This window comes from Monodon monoceros, unplaced genomic scaffold (genome assembly GCF_005190385.1).
Source record: "Monodon monoceros isolate NGI ecotype Baffin Bay Population unplaced genomic scaffold, NGI_Narwhal_1 Super_Scaffold_2, whole genome shotgun sequence".
NCBI lineage: Eukaryota > Metazoa > Chordata > Mammalia > Artiodactyla > Monodontidae > Monodon > Monodon monoceros.
Window position 1 is genome coordinate 29,725,029 of NW_021703776.1, and position 19,037 is coordinate 29,744,065.

A 19,037-nucleotide genomic window follows, 5' to 3' on the forward strand; every position below is an offset into this window, starting at 1 on the left:
TTCTACTTATGATTCTTTTCTTTCAGTTTTCTAAGTAAAGCACACAATTGGGTATTGATTTGATTTATGTTGTTCCCTTTCGAATGAGATCAGTTTTCTAAATAGGTTTGCTCTCAAAAAAGAGGCTGTCTCAAACTTAGGGAATGAACTGACAACCTTACTCTCTAGTTTGGGTAAAAAGAAAGCTTGGACCACATCCTGCCAAGCAGAGAAGTCATGCGCTCTGGTAGCACTGAAGGAAGGTTTTGGATCTCATCTCTTAGTATTTTTCAACTACTGCTTTAAAATGAAAAAGAAATACACTAAAAGAAGATTCAAATCCAGAAAGATTTTCATTGTCTCATGTGGTGAGATAAAGAGGATATTGACAGGCTATCTTAGGTATGTTATGTTGGACCCTTGTTTTGTATCTAAAATATTAAAAATTTTGTTAATATTTGCTTTTATTATCAACAAGATGAATTGATTTCAGAATAAGATTACACGTACTAAAAATGGACGTTGTAAGTTCTTTTTAGGTTGATGGCAGCATCCTTTTGCATTTCTTTAATTGATCTAAGATTTTACATTGTACTAAAAGTAAAAGGTTTGTCTAGAATAAGAACTGAAACATGAGAATGAAGGAAGTATTATATATATGCATTATATATGTGTGTGTGTGTGTGTATATATATATATATATATATATATATATATATATATATATATTTATGGTATGCGGGCCTCTCACTGCTGTGGCCTCTCCCGTTGCGGAGCACAGGCTCTGGACGCGCAGGCTCAGCAGCCATGGCCCACGGGCCCAGCTGCTCCGTGGCATGTGGGATCCTACCGGACCGGGGCACAAACCCATGTCCCCCACATCGGCAGGTGGACTCTCAATCACTGCACCACCAGGGAAGCCCTATATTTTTATTGGAATATATCACTTAAATATATCATTAAATATATCACTTAAATATATCACTTAAAATATATCACAAGAATGTTAACAAATAAGTATAAAACTTAAATGAAAATCTAGTTTTCATTTTTAGTTCATTTTTTGAACTAAAAAATAATGCTACCCAGTTTCACTGAGGTTAACTTTTTCTAGTAACTCACTTCTTTTTCAAAATACTTTTCACTTTGTAAGTGTAACTTTGCTCTATTTAAAATTTGATAAGTGGGATTGGGTTAATTAGCTTAATTCTTTATGATGAATGTGATAGATGCAGTTTTGAAGGTTGTCTTTATGATCCCTCTAAGGGTGTTAACTTTTTACATGGCATGTTGCTGGCTCTGTCCAAATACTTTACAACTTCATTTATTTTTTGGTTGGAAAAAAAAAAAACTGGGTTAAGAATCTAAACTCTTGGCTTATTGTAACCCATTGACAATGTATAGAGAGAAAGTGTCTTAAAGATGCATTAGTAATGTTTCTATAAATGAAGGAAAGCCCATGTAAAATGTTGCCACTTTGATTCTTTCCTTAGTCAATTCTGGAAAAATACATACTGCACCCTTGATATTAACATATTAGAACAAGTGTTTCAACAGGCATATTTCCCAAAGAAAGCAGAAGGTAGTGGTTCATATATGAATTTTTTTCTTTTTTCTTTTTTTTTTAATTAATTAATTGTATTTATTTATTTTTGGCTGCACCGGGTCTTCGTTGCCGCTTGTGGGCTTTCTCAAGTTGCGGCTAGCAGGGGCTATTCTTCCTTGCAATGCGCAGGCTTCTCATTGAGGTGGCTTCTCTTGTTGCAGAGCACGGGCTCTAGGCATGCGGGCTTCAGTAGTTGTAGCAGGCGGGCTTGGTAGTTGTGGCTTGCGGGCTCCAGAGCACAGGCTAAGCAGCTGTGGCGCACGGGCCCAGCTGCTCCATGGCATGTGGAATCTTCCCGGACCAGGGCTCAAACCCACGTCCCCTGAATTGGCAGGCGGGCTCTCAACCACTGTGCCACCAGGGAAGCCCCATGAATTTTTTTCTAATTAGGAGATTTTCTTTTTAGGAGATATTAAGTGTCACCTGAGAATTTGTAAATGTGAACAACAAGGCTTCATCTGAAAATTCTCTAGCGATGTCTTAAGAATTTAATAAAGACGAGGATAGTATGAAATAAATAATGTTGAACAGATTTCTCAGTAAATTTTACTTTTGCATGATATATTTACGTAACAGTGTTATTAACTCATACAAGCCTTTGTTATTGATATGGAAGGTAGAATATCTTTATGAGGTGTTTATAACAAGTCACATTTAAATTACAAATAAGAAATTCACCTGCAATTTGATGAAACAAATGTCTCTAACAAGAGATTGTTTATAACACTTTGATTTAAATTTTAATGTATTAATATATTTACTGTCTATTGTCTTAGCTTCTGCCTGAAGGGAGAAGGATTAGATGGCAACTTTCCTGCTGTAATAGACTATACACCATATTTGAAGTTTACCCAAAGGTATTTGACATTTTGAAATATGTTATTGAAATCTTAATTTATAATTGAATGTCTTGTGCAATATATTCATCTGATTAAAACTACTTTTTATAAAACATTTATTTCAGTATCAGAGATCATTCAAAAATATAAACTCCAGTTGTGTTTTTAGTATATATGTAAATATATAGTTTTTACATAATTGTAATCCCAGTGTAAATATAGTTTTTAAAAAATAGCGTGTATTTCTACTGCTGTAGTCAATATAATAACTTTAATAGCTCTATAGTAGTCCATTGAGATTACAAAACTATAATTCATTATTTAAATTTTTTTTCATTTATCTCCATTATAATGAAAAGAATAATGAACATTTTTGTGCAAATAAATTTTCCTTTTGTTTCTGTTGTGCATTTATAGAGTTATTCAGGTAAGTACAGTGAAAAATTTTGTGGCTCTTAAAGTCTGTTCTTAGAGTTGTATCAGTTTATCCTACTACCAGTATTTTGTGAGAGTTATGGATTTTCCATAATCTCATCAGCATTGAAAATTAATCAGATGAAATCTAAAGATATTCTGAAGATCTTCTTGCATAATTGACTTCCCAAATAGAATAATGATCTTTATATACTTCTTTCTTTTTCACATCTTTATTGGAGTATAAATGCTTTACAGTGTTGTGTTAGTTTCTGCTGTACAACAAAGTGAATCAGCTATATGTATACATATATCCCCATATCCCCTCCCTCTTGCGCCTCCCTCCCACCCTCCCTATGCCACCCCTCTAGGTGGTCACAAAGCACGGAGCTGATCTCCCTGTGCTGTGCAGCAGCTTCCCGCTAGCTATCTATTTTACATTTGGTACTGTATATATGTCCGTGCCACTCTCTCACTTTGTCACAGCTAACCCTTCCCCCCTTGTGCCCTCAAGTCCATTCTCTACATCTGTGTCTTTATGCCTGCCCTGCCACTAGGCTCATGAGTACCACTTTTTGAAATGCCATACATATGCATTAGCATATGGTATTTGTTTTTCTCTTTCTGACTTACTTCACTCTGTATGACAGATTCTAGGTCCATCCACCTCACTACAAATAACTCAATTTTGTTCCTTTTTATGGCTGAGTAATATTCCATTATATATATGTGCCACATCTTCTTTATCCATTTATCTGTCAGTGGACGTTTAGGTTGCATCCATGTCCTGGCTATTGTAAATAGTGCTGCAATGAACATTGTGGTACATGACTCTTTTTGAATTATGGTTTTCTCAGAGTATATGCCCAGTAGTGGGATTGCTGGGTCATATGGTAGTTCTATTTTTAGTTTCTTTAAGGAAACTCCATACTGTTCTCCATAGTAGCTGTGTCAGTTTACATTCCCACCAACAGTGCAGGAGGGTTCCCTTTTCTCCACACCCTCTCCAGCACTTATTTTTTCTAGATTTTTTGATGATGGTCTTTCTGACCAGTGTGAGCTGATACCTCATTGTGGTTTTGATTTGCATTTCTCTAATGATTAGTGATGCTGAGCATCTTTTCATGTATTTGTTGGCCATCTGTATATCTCCTTTGGAGAAATGTCTATTTAGGTCTTCCACCCATTTTTGAATTGGGTTGTTTGGTTTTGTGATATTTAGCTGCATGAGCTGCTTATATATTTTGGAGATTAATCCTTTGTCCATTGTTTCATTTGCAAATATTTTCTCCCATTCTGAGGGTTGTGTTTTCGTCTTGTTTATGGTTTCCTTTGCTGTGCAAAAGCTTTGAAGTTTCATTAGGTCCGATTTGTTTATTTTTGTTTTTATTTCCCTTACTCTAGGAGATGGGTCAAAAAGGATCTTGCTGTGATTTATGTCATATAGTGTTTTGCCTGTATTTTCCTCTAACAGTTTTATAGTGTCTGGCCTTATTTAATCCATTTTGAGTTTATTTTTGTGTACGGTGTTAGGGTATGTTCTAATTTCATTCTTTTACATGTATCTGTGCATTTCTCCCAGCACCACTTATTTAAGAGGCTGTCATTTCTCGATTGTATATTCTTGCCTTCTTTATCAAAGATAAGGTGACCATATGTGCGTGGGTTTATCTCTCGGCTTTCTATCCCATTCCATTGATCTATATTTCTGTTTTTGTGCCAGTACTATACTGTCCTGATTACTGTAGCTTTGTAGTATATATATAGTCTGAAGTCAGGGAGCCTGATTCCTGCAGCTCTGTTTTTCTTTCTCAAGATTGCTTTGGCTATTCAGGGTGTTTTGTGTTTCCATACACACTGTAAAATTTTTTGTTCTAGTTCTGTAAGACATGCCATTGGTAATTTGATAGGGATTGCATTGAACCTGTAGATTGCTTTGGGTGTAGTACAGCCATTTTCACAATATTGATTCTTCCAATCCAGGAGCATGGTATATCTCTCCATCTGTTTATGTTATCTTTGATTTCTTTCATCAGTGTTTTATAGTTTCCTGATTACAGGTCTCTTGCCTCCTTAGGTAGGTTTATTCCTAGGTATTTTATTCTTTTTGTTGCAATGGTAAATGGGATTGTTTCCTTAATTTCTCTTTCTGATCTTTAATTGTTACTGTATAGGAATGCAAGAGATTTCTGTGCATTAATTTTGTATCCTACCACCCTACCAAATTCATTGATTAGTTCTAGTAGTTTTCTGGTGGCATCTTTAGGATTTTCTATGTATAGTATCATGTCATCGGCAAACAGTGACAGTTTTACATCTTCTTTTCCAATTTGTATTCCTTTTATTTCTTTTTCTTCTCTGATTGCTGTGGCTAGGGCTTCCAACACTATGTTGAATAATAGTGGCGAGAGTGGACATCCTTATCTTGTTCCTGACCTTAGAGGAAATGGTTTCAGTTTTTCACCATTGAGAATGATGTTCGCTGTGGGCTTGTGATATATGGCTTTTGTTAGGTTGAGGAAGGTTCCCTCTATGCCCACTTTCTGGAGAGTTTTTATCATAAATGGGTATTGAATTTTTTTTTTAATTGTATTTATTATTTATTTCTGGCTGTATTGGGTCTTTGTTGCTGTGCGCAGGCTTTCTCTAGTTGCGGCGAGCAGGGGCTACTCTTTGTTGCGGTGCCTGGGCCTCTCATTGTGGTGGCTTCTCTTGTTGTGGAGCATGGGCTCTAGGCACACGGGCTTCAAGTTGTGGCACGCAGGCTTCAGTAGTTGTGGCTTGCGGGCTCTAGAGTGCAGGCTCAGTAGTTGTGGTGCACAGGCTTAGTTGCTCCGTGCCATGTGGCATCTTCCCAGACCAGGGCTTGAACCAGTGTCCCCTGCATTGGCAGGCGGATTCTTAACCACTGTGCCACCAGTGAAGTCTCTATGATTTCTTTCCTTCTACTAACTTTGGGTTTTCTTTGTTCTTCATTCTCTAATTGCTGTAGGTGTAAGGTTAGATTGTTTATTTGAGATTTTTCTTGTGTCTTGAGGTGAGTTTGAATTGCTCTGAACTTCCTTCTTAGAACTGCTTTTTCTGCATCCCATAGGTTTTTAGATCGTTGTGTTTTCGTTGTCATTTGTTTCTAGGTATTTTTTTATTTCTTCTTTGATTTCTTCAATGATCTCTTGGCTGTTTAGCAGCGTGCTGTTTAGCCTCCATGTATTTGTGTTTTTTACAGTTTTTTTCCTGTAATTGATATCTAAACTCATAGCGTTGTGGTCGGAAAAGATGCTTGATATGATTTCAATTTTCTTAAATTTTCCAAGGCTTGATTTTTGGCCCAAGATGTGGTTTATTCTGGAGAACGTTCGTGTGCACTTGAGAAGAAGTGTATTTTTCCGCTTTCAAGTGTAATGTCCTAAAAATATCAATTAAGTCTGTCTGGTCTATTGTGTCATTTAAAGCTTGTGTTTCCTTATTGGTTTTCTGGCTGGATGATCTATTGGTGTAAGTGGGGTGTTAAAGTCCCCCAGTATTATTGTGTTACTGTCAATTTCTCCTTTTATGGCTGTTAGCATTTGCCTTATGTATTTTGAGGTGCTCCTTTGTTGGGTACATAAATATTTATAATTGTTACATTTTCTTCTTGGATTGATCCCTTGATCATTATGTAGTGTCCTTCCTCATCTCTTGTAACAGTCTTTAATTTAAAGTCTATTTTATCTGATATGAGTATTGCTACTCCAGCTTTCTTGTGATTTCCGTTTGCATGGAATATCTTTTTCCATCCCCTCACTTTCAGTCTGTATGTGTCCCTAGGTCTGAAGTGGGTTTCTTGTAGACAGCATATATAAGGATTTTGGTTTTGTATCCGTTCAACCAGTCTCTGTCTCTTGGTTGGAGCATTTAATCCATTTACATTCAAGGTGATTTTCGATATGTATGTTCCTATTACCATTTTCATGACTGATTTGGGGTTGTTTTTGTGGGTCTTTTTCTTCTCTTGTGTTTCCCTCTTAGAGAAGTTCCTTTAGCATTTGTTGTAAAGCTGGTTTGGTGGTGCTGAATTCTCATAGCTTTTGTTTGTCTGTAAAGCTTTTGATTTCTCTGTCAATCTGAATGAGATCCTTGCTGGGCAGAGTAATCTTGGTTGTAGTTTCTTCCCTTTCATCACTTTAAATATGTCCTGCCACTCCCTTCTGGCTTGCAGAGTTTCTGCTGAAAGATCAGCTGTTAACCTTATGGGGATTCCCTTGTATGTTATTTGTTGCTTTTCCCTTGCTGCTTTTAATATTTTTTGTTTGTATTTAATTTTTGATAGTTTGATTAATATGTGTCTTGGCGTGTTTCTCTTTAGGTTTATCCTGTATGGGACTCTCTGTGCTTCCTGGACTTGATTGACTATCTCCTTTTCCATGTTAGGGAAGTTTTTGACTGTAATCTCTTCAAATATTTTCTCAGTCCCTTTCTTTTTCTCTTCTTCTTCTGGGACCCCTATAATTCAAATGTTGGTGCGTTTAATGTTCTCCCAGAGGTCTCTGAGAGTATCCTCAATTCTTTTCATTCTTTTTTCTTTATTCTACTCCCCACCATTTATTTCCACCATTTTATCTTCCAGCTCACTTATCTGTTCTTTTGCCTCAGTTACTCTGCTATTGATTCCTTCTGGAGTATTTTACACTTCAGTTATTGTGTTGTTCATCACTGTTTGTTTGCTCTCTAGTTCTTCTAGATCTTTGTTAAACGTTTCTTATATTTTCTCCATTCTGTTTCTGAGATTTTGGATCATCTTTACTATCATTACTCTGAATTTTTTTTCAGGTAGCTTGCCTATTTTGTCTTCATTTATTTGATCTTGTACTTTTTTACCTTGCTTCTCCGTCTGTAACATATTATTTTGTCATTTCAGTTGTTTTTTTTGTTTTTGTTTTTTTTGATGGTTGGGTTGGGGCTGTGTTCCTGTCTTACTGGTTGTTTGGCCTGAGGCTTCCAACACTGGAGTTTGCAGGCAGTTGGGTAGAGCCAGGTCTTGGTGCTGAGATGAGGACCTCTGGGAGGCCTCACTCCAATTAATATTCCCTGGGGTCTGAGGTTCTCCGTTAGTCCAGCAGTTTGGGCTTGGCACTCCCACCACAGGAGCTCGGGCCAACCCTCGGCCTGAGAACCAAGATTCCGCAAGCTGCATGGTGTGGCAAAAAAAAAAAAAAAGCAAGCAGTACAGTAACAAAGAATAAAAAATAAAATAAAATTAGAAAGATAAAAAATATATTAGAAAAAATAAAAATATAATTGAAAAAACTTCAACAAAGTAAAACAAAACCACAACAGAAAAAAGAAAATAAACAAATAAATAAATAAATTTAAGAAAAGGGGGGGAACAAGCCAAAAGGAGCAGAGCAGTAACAAAGTGTAAAGAATACAATAAAATTAGAAAAATAAAAGATTTATTAGAAAAAATAAAAGTATAAATGAATCAACAACAGGGTAAAATAGAACCCCAACCTAAAAGAAGAAAAAAGAAAGCCTTGACTAAGTGGGGCAGAGTTCAGGCAGGGTTTGGAACATAGGCAGTGGTGGGGTTTAGGGTGGGGCGGAGCCTAGGTGGGGGGTGACATTTCAGCGTGGGGCCTGACGTTTCAGTGTGGGGCAGGGTCTAGGCTCAAGACCCACGCCAGCTGGAAAAGGCTTTGTGGGCGGGGCCTAGGCTGGCGACGTTCAAGTGTAGGGCAGGGCCTCTGCTTAGGCCCCGCCCAGAAGGGGAGAAATAGCACGTCCAAAGAAGGGCCTCTGGCGTGTGGGGTTCCAGAGTTTGGAGGTAAGGTCCTGGGTGAGGGTGTGTGAGTGGGGTTTAGGCCCAGCACATTGGAGGGGGTCTCTGAGGTGTCTCCAAGCGTAGAGGTAAGGCCCTGGGTGGGGGTGTAGGGGCAGGGCTTGGGTTCTGCGGGCAGGAGGGAGGCTCCGAGGGCAGAGGATTAGGCCTGGGAGCCCAAGAGACTCCCCGGTGCCTAAGTGGACAGGGAAAGCCTGGCCCCGTTCCCTTCCATTCCTTCACGCCCCTCCCCCACTGTCTCCCCCAGGGTCTCCCCCATCTCGTGGGTGGGTCCCACTGGGTGTAGGAACTCCTCCCCTCCCTCAGCCGCCCCTCAGGGCCACCAGTCCAGGGCCGCCAGTCCTTTCCCACCTCCACTTCTCGTCCCCCGTCCCTTCCACCCAGGCCCCATGTCCTACCCGGTCGCTGGGGGTTCCTCCCGTCCCCTTACGTGTCTGTGGTCCCCCACCAGTGCCAGGTAGGTGCCCTAGTTGTGCGGGAGATGCGAATTCCGCGTCCTCCTAGCCTGCCATCTTGACTCTGCTCCCCTCTCTTTATATACTTCTGAAATGTTATGATTAGGCCAAAGCTGTAAGGGAGATAGAGTGAGTAATATATGTATATATGTAATATATGTATATGTACACACAAACATACACACACACCCAAGATACATTTATTGAGTGCCTAAAGAAACTTTCCTAGGGATACATACATGTCAAGACTATAGGAACTCTGGGAACTTCTAAAAAGGAATGCAATCCCTGTATCCAAGATAATCACCATCTAGTAAGAGAAGTCACTATGATTTCAGAGCTAGGAGTGTGAAGATATTTTAGGTGATGAAGGAGAAGGAGGAATAGAGTATTATGGTACAAAGAATTCTAACTTAAGTAAGTAGATCCCTTGGGAAAAGGGATAAGTCTGTTACATTAGATCTAGAAAAGAAATACACCAAGAAGATGTTTTTAACAGGCATAAAATTGTACTGTTTTGGAATATGTTTGGATTATAGGACATTTTGTGAAGATGACGGATAGTTCAAAACAATACTAGTAAAAATGTCAATACCATTTATTGCATGTTTATTATATAGCAAGCATTGTTGTAAGTCATTTACTTCTATTAACTCATTAATCTCCTCAGAAGCCAGTGAGGTAAGCACCACTGTCCTTATTTTTAAATGAGAAAACTGAAACACAGAGAGGTTAAATACCTTGGCCATAGTCACACAGCTAGTTTGTGCAGAGTGGGCCTCAAGTCTGAAATTAAAGAGCAAGATGACAGTTGGAGAGAGGAGTTTGGTCATCAGAATGCAGTTAGAAAGGCTATTTTTAGCGATTTAGGAAATAATTTAAATTAAAATATGAAGAAAAATGTAAATACAGATTTTTCTCTTTTCGTACCTAAGAGACTGTAGTAATTATTACGGTGCTTTTAAAAAGATATGATAATGAAGCCTTCTCATCTGGTGCCCTCAGAATGAGTTTAATGACCTATATTCTGTGTCCCCAGCTGCTTAGCCACTTTTGTCTGATTTTTTTGTGCAATTTCCTCTTTCTTTGATGCACTAATCCAAACATATATGTATAGCTTCCTCTTCTTTGTATACTAAAGGATTCCTACCATCTTGTTATATAAACAAGAAAGGAAATACCAATTCAACCTAGTCATAACCCAGTTAGCATTACAGACCATGGAGTTTTTCTTTTTAGAAAGATTTAAACTATCCTAATAGTCATAAAGAGCCAACATTTTAAAAATTGAATTACTTCCACCCAAATGTACCTGTAATTAGACACAATTTTTAAAAATTCTATTTGATGCCTCATTTAAGAAACCATAAGAGTCTGTCCCTCCCCAAATTACTGCTTTTAACTTATTTGGAAAGTAAGTATTTATTGTAGAATAGTTGGAAAGTACAGAAAAGTAGAAAGTAGAAGAAAGCTTAAGTCACTCATCTTACATTTAAGGAGCAACTGCTAGAAGCATTAACATTTTGATGGATAGCTTTCAGCCTTTTCTGTACATAGGAATATTTTTTAATTAAAATGGAAGCATAATATACATGTAACTCTTTCCCTTAATACTGTATAATGAACATTGTTGCACGTCTTTAACTGTCCTTCTATAGCATCATTTCCTAAAATAAATAGAGTTCATTGTTAGTATAGTATGTTAACCCGATTATTGTTGTACTTTTGGAGTGCATTTAGTTTCATCGTATATAGTATTGCAGTTAATATCCTTGTCACTACATCTTTTTATGCAGAACCATCATTATTTCTTTAAGTTAAAATCCTGGAAGTAGGGGCTTCCCTGGTGGCACAGTGGTTAAGAATCTGCCTGCCAATGCAGGGGACATGGGTTTGGGCCCTGGTCCGGGAAGATCCCACATGCCGCAGAATAAGTAAGCCCGTGCACCACAGCTACTGAGCCTGTGCTCTAGAGCCTGCGAGCCACAACAGCTGAGCCCGCATGCCACAACTACTGAAGCCCGCGCACCTAGAGCCCATGCTCCGCAACAATAGAAGCCACCGCAATGAGAAGCCCTCACACCTCAACGAAGAGTAGCCCCCGCTTGCTGCAACTAGAGAAAGCCCACGTGTAGCAACGAAGACCCAGCACAGCCAAAAATAAATTTAAAAAAAAATCCTGGAAGTAGAATTTCTAGTATATATGTCATTGAAACTTTTGAAACATGCTGTCAAGAGAGCATGTCCAGAGAGCCCATACTAATGTAGATCCTATCAGCAATATGTGACAGTGCCTGCCTCCACAGTTTCCAGCTTAAAGGTGTGGCTAATTCTGTAAGTAAAAAATGATATCCTGTTGTTGTTTCGGTTTGCATTTATTTGATTGCTGGTGAAGTTGAACTTAAAAAATATTTATTAGCTATTAGTCTTTTGAAATAGAGTTTTATCCTTCTGAAGCTCAATATATGAAATATGTTAATAGAAAACATCCTAAAATATATTTCATATGTAAAATTGGTTTAATTAAGTTTTAGATCATGTACCAGTGAGAAAAGTTAAGTTTTTTCTGAGTTACTGCTTGGCGTAACTTTAAACATTTTTTCCTTGAATGGATTTTAGGCCAAAAAAATCTAGTAGTAGCCAATGATTATTGGTCTTTTATGATGCCTTCAATTTTTCACTTTAAAGTATAACATTCTAATAGCTAAGTCTTTATACTTAGAATGATTATTTCCTAAAGAGGTAAATTTCTGCAAACAAAATTGCTGAGTTAGAGAGACCGTAAACGATCCAGCATGCTGTTCAATTGCCCTTCCTAAGCGTAGCATTCCACGTACTGTTGGCTGTCCATATCTGCAGGTTTCACCTCCATGAATCAGCCAGCTGTGGATCAGATGTATACGGGACTTGAGCACCCATGGACTTTGATATCTGGGGTGGCTCCTGGAACCAGTCCTTCATGAGTACTGAGGGACCACTGTACTCTACCTTTTCCCCCTCTTAGTAGGGAGAAGCTAATCATTTGCTACCAAAGGCCAGTCTTTTCGCCTGTGTACTGCATCCCATCCTGTCTTTTCTGTTTAAGGTCTTAGCTCCAGCGGTTGTCCCCTTCCATTAATTTTTCCTTTCCTAGATCTTCCCACACACCACAGCATATAAGCATGTTGTTATTTTCCCCATCTTAAAAAATGAAACAGAGAAACTTTCCTAACCCCACATTCACTTCTAGCTATTTCTTAGTACCCCTTCCTTTATTACAAAACCATGCCTCCCTTTTTTTTTTTTGCCTCCATTCTCTCTTGAACTATTCAGATGAGCTTTAATACCTACCACTGAAACTGCTCTTTTCAGAGTCACCAGTAATTGTCTTGTTGCGAAATCCAGGGGTTAGTTTCCTCACCTTACTTGACCTTGGAGCAGTGTTTGATACGCATGACTGCTCTTGTCAGCACTCTTCTGCTTTTCCTCCTTTTTGCTCCTTTTTACTCCCCTTCACTGCTTTCTCCTCATTTCCCCAACCTCTATATGTTGGACTGTTTCAGAGATCAGTCCTGAATCATCTTCTCTGTCTGTACTAAGTAGTTTCATCTAGTTTCATGGCTTTAAATACTATCTATATGCTGCTCTTTCCCAAATATATACTTCCACCTGGAACACTGCTCTAAACTCTGAACTCATACATCCAGCTGCCAAGTTGACACCTCCACTTGGATGTGTAATAAGCACCTCAGATATAACATGTACAATAATGAACTCCTAATCCCACCACCCCACACCCCCTCACACAAAACAACTTTCCTTCCTTTAGTCTTTGCCATTCCAAGAATGGTAGTTCTAGCATTCCGGTCGTTTATGCTCAAAAACTTTGGAGTCATCGTTGAATTCTCTCTTGCATAACCCACATACGATCCATCAGCAAATATTTTTGCACCACCGTCACCTCCTAAATTTAAACCTGGAGATTTGCAAGAGTCTTCGTGCTCCACCTCTTGACTCCTGTAGTTTATTTCTCCAGAGAGCAGCCAGAGTGATCCTTTTGAACTATAAGTCAAATCACTTCATTCCTCTGCTCACAACTTTCCAGTAGTTTCTTTCCTGCTGACCCGAAGTGAAAAACAAATTCCTTAGTTGATCTGGCCTCCAGTACCTCTCTGACCCCATGTCTTACTCCCTGCCCTGTTACTCACTGTGCTTCAGTAACACTGGCCATCTTGTTATCCCTTGAGCACACCGGGCACACCTGTGCATCTTTCTGTCCTCTCTACCAGGAGCACAGTCTCTCTCAGATATTTGCATGGCTAGTTCGCTCACCTTCTCTAAAACTCAGCTTAATACCACCTTAGTAATGAAGCCTCCACTGAATGTTCTGCCTAAAATAGTGATACCAGTTCCCCTTACTGGTGTGACCTCAAGCATCTGCTTATCATCTCGTATTCTCATTTTCTTCATTTGCTGAATGAACCTGTTAAATAGTACAGCAATACCTCATGGGGATATCATGAGGATTAACGAGGTGATGTATGTGAAGTGTTTATATAGTTCCTTGGACCACCGTAGTTAGTATTTATTTTCTTCCTTGTCCTTATAAGGAACTTCCTTGTTATCAGTTCTCCCTTTCTACTCTTGGATTTTTTAATTTATTTTTTGTTTTTAAATTTTTCTGTGTATTCATTGCTTTTTTCTTTGTTTCCATAAATATATTTATTTGTTTATTTTTACTTTCGGCTGTGTTGGGCCTTTGTTCCTGCACACAGGCGTTCTCTAGTTGTGGTGAGTGGGGGCTACTCTTTGTTGCGGTGCACAGCCTTCTCATTGCGGTGGCTTCTCTTGTTGCAGAGCACGGGCTCTAGGTGCGTGGGCTTCAGTCGTTGTGGCACACGGGCTCAGTGATTGTGGCTCGCGGGCTCTAGAGCACAGGCTCAGTAGTTGTGGTGCCTGGGCTTAGTTGCTCTGCAGCGTGTGGGATCTTCCCAGAACAGGGATGGAATCCATGTCCCCTGCACTGGCAGGCAGATTTCTAACCACTGTGCCACCAGGGAAGTCCCTCTTGGATGTTTTTAAAACTTACTGATTTATTTATGATCTTTCCAGTTTCTGTTATTGGTTCAGTTTTTTGTTTTTTTTTTTTATTGGTTCAGTTTTGGTAAATTATATTTTGTTAAAATTTTCAGAATTTTATATCGTGATGTTCAGAGAATTTCTTTTAATATCTTTTAAATCTCTTTTCATCTCTAGCTATATTATCTTTTGCTTTTTGCTATCGTAACTTTTATTTTTTTGCCTTTTAAATCATCCTTGCCAAAGCTTTATCAATTTTGTTAGTCATTAAGTGTTTGTTTTTCTTTGTTGATCCTCTGTTGTACCTTTGCCATCTAGCTCATTAATTTCTGTTTTTATCTATATTATTTTGTTTCTTCCACCTTCTTTGGGTTTGTGATGATCTTTTCTTACTCTTTTGTAAAATCAGCTTTATTGAGGTATCATTAACAAGTAAAATTCAAAGATATTTAAAGTGTACATTGTGGTGATTTGATACTGTATTTTGATAATGTATACCTTGTGGAAGGATTTCCCCCGTGTTGTTAATTAACATATCCATCACCTCACATATTTATCTTTTTGAGTGTGTGTGTGAACATTTAAGTTATACTCTCTTAACAAATTTCAGTTATATAATACAGTGTTATCAACTATAATCACCATGTTTTACAGTAGATACTCAGACTTTATTAATCTTACAGCTGAAAGTTTGTACCCTTTTACCAACCTCTCCCTATTCCTCCTCCTCGCCCCTGGGAACCATGTTCTAGTCTCTATTTCTATGAGTTTGACTTTTTTTTTTTTTTTAAGATTCCACATATAAGTGATACCTCCAGTATTTGTCTTTCTGTGTCTGGCTTACCTCACTTAGCATAATGCTCTCAGGATCCATCCATGTTGTTGCAAATGGCAAGATTTCTTAACTTCTCATGGCTGAACGGTATTCCACTGTGTATATGTATACACCACATCTTCTTTATCCATTCATTTATTGATGGACACTTAGCTCGTGTCCATATCTTGATTAGTTGTGCTGCAGTAAACATGGGAGTACAGGTATCTCTTCAAGATTCTGTTTTCATTTCCTTTTGATACATTCCTGGAAGTGGAATTGCTGGATCATACGGTAGTTCTATTTTCAATATTTTGAGGAAACTCCATTCTGTTTTCCATAATGACTGTATCAGTTGACACTCCCACAGCAGTGCACAGGGGTTCCCTTTTCTCCACATCCTCGTCAACACTTATCTTTTTTGTTTGTTTGTTTTTTTGCGGTACGCGGGCCTCTCACTGTTGTGGCCTCTCCCGTTGCAGAGCACAGGCTCTGGACGCGCAGGCTCAGCGGCCATGGCTCACAGGCCCACCCGCTCTGCGGCATGTGGGATCTTCCCGGACCGGGGCATGAACCCGTGTCCCCTGCATCGGCAGGCGGACTCTCACTGCGCCACCAGGGAAGCCCAACACTTATCTTTTTGATGATAGTCATTTTTTTTTTAAGATGATAGCCATTATGACAGATGTGAGGTGATATCTTGTGATTTTGATTTGCATTTCCCTGATGGTGAGTGATGTTGAGCACCTTTTTATGTACCTGTTGGCCATTCGTATGTCTGTTTTTGAAAAATGTCTATTCTATTCCTCTGATTATTTTTCAGTCACGTTTGTTTTTTGGCTGTTGAGTCGTTTGAGTTCTCTATATATCTTGGATATTAACTCCTTATCAGATATATGATTTGCAGATATTTCCTCCCATTCAGTATGTTGCCTTTTCATTTTGTTGCTGGTTTCCTTTGCTGTGCAGAAGGCTTTTAGTTTGATGTAGCCCCACTTCTTTATCTTGCTTTTGCTTTTTTTTTTTTACTTTTTTTTTTTTGGTGTCAAATCCAAAAATCATTGTCAAGATTGATGTCAAGGGCTTACCCCCTATGTTTTCTCCTAGGATTTTTACAGTTTCAGGTCTTATATTCAAGTCTTTAATCTATTTAGAATGATTTTTGTATATGGTATAAGATAGGGTTCCAGTTTCATTCTTTTGATCTACGTGGGACAGTAAAAAGAGCACAGCTAGACAGGTCTTCTCAGCACATGTGGAGTTTCTGGTTCTCTTCTTTAGAAGTGTTTTCTCTCTCCTCAGGACATTCTCACAGTTTCTGTGTTAGTGCCCTTAGGTCTGTAAACCTCACTTGAACTTCTGTAGCATCTCTAAGCTTGATGATAATATCATTATTATTGTATAGTTAGTGATGAATATTTTGGAGCTTGCTCACCAGTAGCTTGCAAATACAGAAGTGTTTCTAAAAAATCAAAGTGGAACATATTATGAATTTTGTTTCTTTAAAAATTTTTAATCTTCTCAGTTCTGACAGCATCAGCAGTGATGAGGAAGAGCTGAGGACTTTGGGAAGCAGTGGTAGTGAAAGCAGCACTCCAGAGAACATCGGGCCTCCTTTCATCATGGATGAGAATAGTTGGTTCAACAAGTGTAAGAGAGTTAAACAAAAGTATCAACTAACGCTGGAACAGAAGGTATTTATCAGTTGTCAAAAGTAATTTAATTTGGTTCTAGTACTACCTTCAGACTGTCACTACCAAAAGATCTTTTAGCTGTATAGAAGTATTTACCTATTGCTACTTCCTTTCTGTTCTTGGATTGTCCTCCTTTTAATTAAAAATCAGGGCCTGGGCTTCCCTGGTGGCACAGTGGTTGAGACCCCGCCTGCCGATGCAGGGGACACGGGTTCGTGCCCCGGTCCGGGAAGATCCCGCATGCCACGGAGCGGCTGGGCCCGTGAGCCATGGCCGCTGAGCCTGCGCATCCAGAGCCTGTGCTCCGTAACAGGAGAGGCCACAACGGTGAGAGGCCTGCGTACCGCAAAAAACAAACAAACAAAAAAATCAGGGCCAGTTTTAGGAGAGGCTTTTGTTTCTTAAATAATTTTATGTCTTAATATATATAAAATAAGCCATTTATTCTTCTGTATGCAGTTTCATTTGTCTGAGGTATTAGTTTCTATGATTAATTTTATAAAGGATTATTTGGTTTATGAAAATGCAGTGATTGCCTAAGAAATTCCATATATGTGTCTCACTTTTTTTTTAAATCAGGTATTTTAGCAGCTCTTGTGTGTTAAGCGCTGTAGTAGGCAAAGTGGGGTACATAACAGAATGGAATATAAACTCTATCATCTTGAGTTGTAACCTCTTCTTTTTCACTGTATGATTTATTTTCCTTCCTACCCTTCCTTTCAAATTATCATTATTCATAGATGAGCTGTGTAGGGAGAGCCCAATGGAATTATCCATAGAATTATCAGAACAATAAAAAATACACTGAGGAAAATGGTTACAAAGGAAATTTACAAATATGAAGAGATTTCCTGTAGACAAACGGCTGCTAGTTAGAAATATAAAGAAAACTTTAATACCCTGTTAAAGGAGAATTCTGGTACCAGCTACCAGCCGGAAGTCACGCTATGATAACTGAAAGCCTTTACATTGCAAAAATCTGAAAATGCCAAGTAGGATAAAATTTGAAAGAATTTCATACAGAGCTGCTCTCTCAAAGAATAGGAGCTCACTAAGAACTATAAACAAAGAAGGGCCTAAAAAATAGGAGCTCGCTAAGGACTGTAAACAAAGAAGGGCCTCACTAAGGACTGTAAACAAAGAAGGGCCTGGAATAAGTCATGAGTTAAAGTCACTGCAGGCTTCTGGGGTGGGGGTGAGGGGCCATTCCCTTAACCTAGGTACTTGTGTTTTAATACCAACCGGGGAGCAGCAAACCTAGGCCCGCTATCATTCGAGTTGGAAACTGAACCTAGAAGGCAGGATGCGCTGCAAAATGGCAGAGTAAGCACAGAAATTGGCAAATAAACCTTGACTACATGAAACAGCAACAGCAATATTAGTGACCATTATGGGGTGGCAGTGTTGTTCTGGGATATGATTAACAACTTGCTTTGCAGAGGAATTAGATAAGCCCTGATTTGTAGCATTTGCTGATTTCTCTGGGATGAATACTCCCATCACGGCCAACTTAAAACTACCAATTTGATGTCACTGAATGTAGAATCAGGAAGAGAGGCACGGTAGCACACCATTATATAGTTTTTCTACCAGGCAGACACGGTAAATATAAATGACTTGAAGAGCACAGATTGTAATAGTAAAATATATAGTAAAACACTTGGGAAACGATAGATTTTGTAGTTATTCTGTTTTTTGATATAATTTACTTAATGGTAAGTTTATAAAATTTAATTTTTTATAATAGCAGTGTTTTAACAGCTGAATTACAAAATATCTGAAGCTTAACAATTAGTTCAGGCTTCAGCCTACCCTGGGAAGTAAAATGGAAGTAAAACACTATCTAATAGTGTCAGAAAGAGAGAGAGAGGGTGATTGAAGCTAAAGCCTTTTGAGGTCTTTGTATTACAGCAAAGGAGTGTAGACACATTTTTTAATGTGTATTCCTGTTTCCAAAGTTGCAGTTAAAAGAAATAGAATATTTAGCTTTTAAACTAATAATAAGAAAGAAAAGAAATAAGGAAAATTGATTAACACAATAGCAAAGAGCAAATGAGAAAAAATAAGGATGGTATAAAGAAAACACAAAATAAAGTGGTAGAAATAAATCTCAATATAACCAAAAGAGTCAACATCACCATAAAAGTAAATGGTGTAAACTTGCCAATTAAGACAAATTCTTGGGAATTCCCTGGCAGTCCAGTGGTTAGGACTCTGTGCTCTCACTGCTGAGGGCCCGGGTTCAACCCCTGGTTAGGGAACTAAGATCCACAAGCCTCATGGTGAGGCCAAAAAATAATAATAATAATTTTAAAATTAAGAGAAAAAAAGACAAACTCTTAAATTTATGTTTTAAATCA

General features: G+C 38.4%; 1 protein-coding gene across 2 annotated transcripts in view; it reads left to right on the top strand.

Moving 5' to 3' along the window:
• The window catches only part of RUNDC3B (RUN domain containing 3B), a 152,954-nt gene that overhangs the window by 83,391 nt on the left and 50,526 nt on the right, over positions 1–19,037 (top strand). For both annotated transcript variants that reach the window (XM_029234476.1, XM_029234477.1), the window contains exons 7-8: positions 2,362–2,442; positions 16,509–16,677. In XM_029234476.1, the coding sequence (XP_029090309.1) occupies positions 2,362–2,442; positions 16,509–16,677 (250 nt within the window). The remainder of the gene's footprint in view (positions 1–2,361; positions 2,443–16,508; positions 16,678–19,037) is intronic.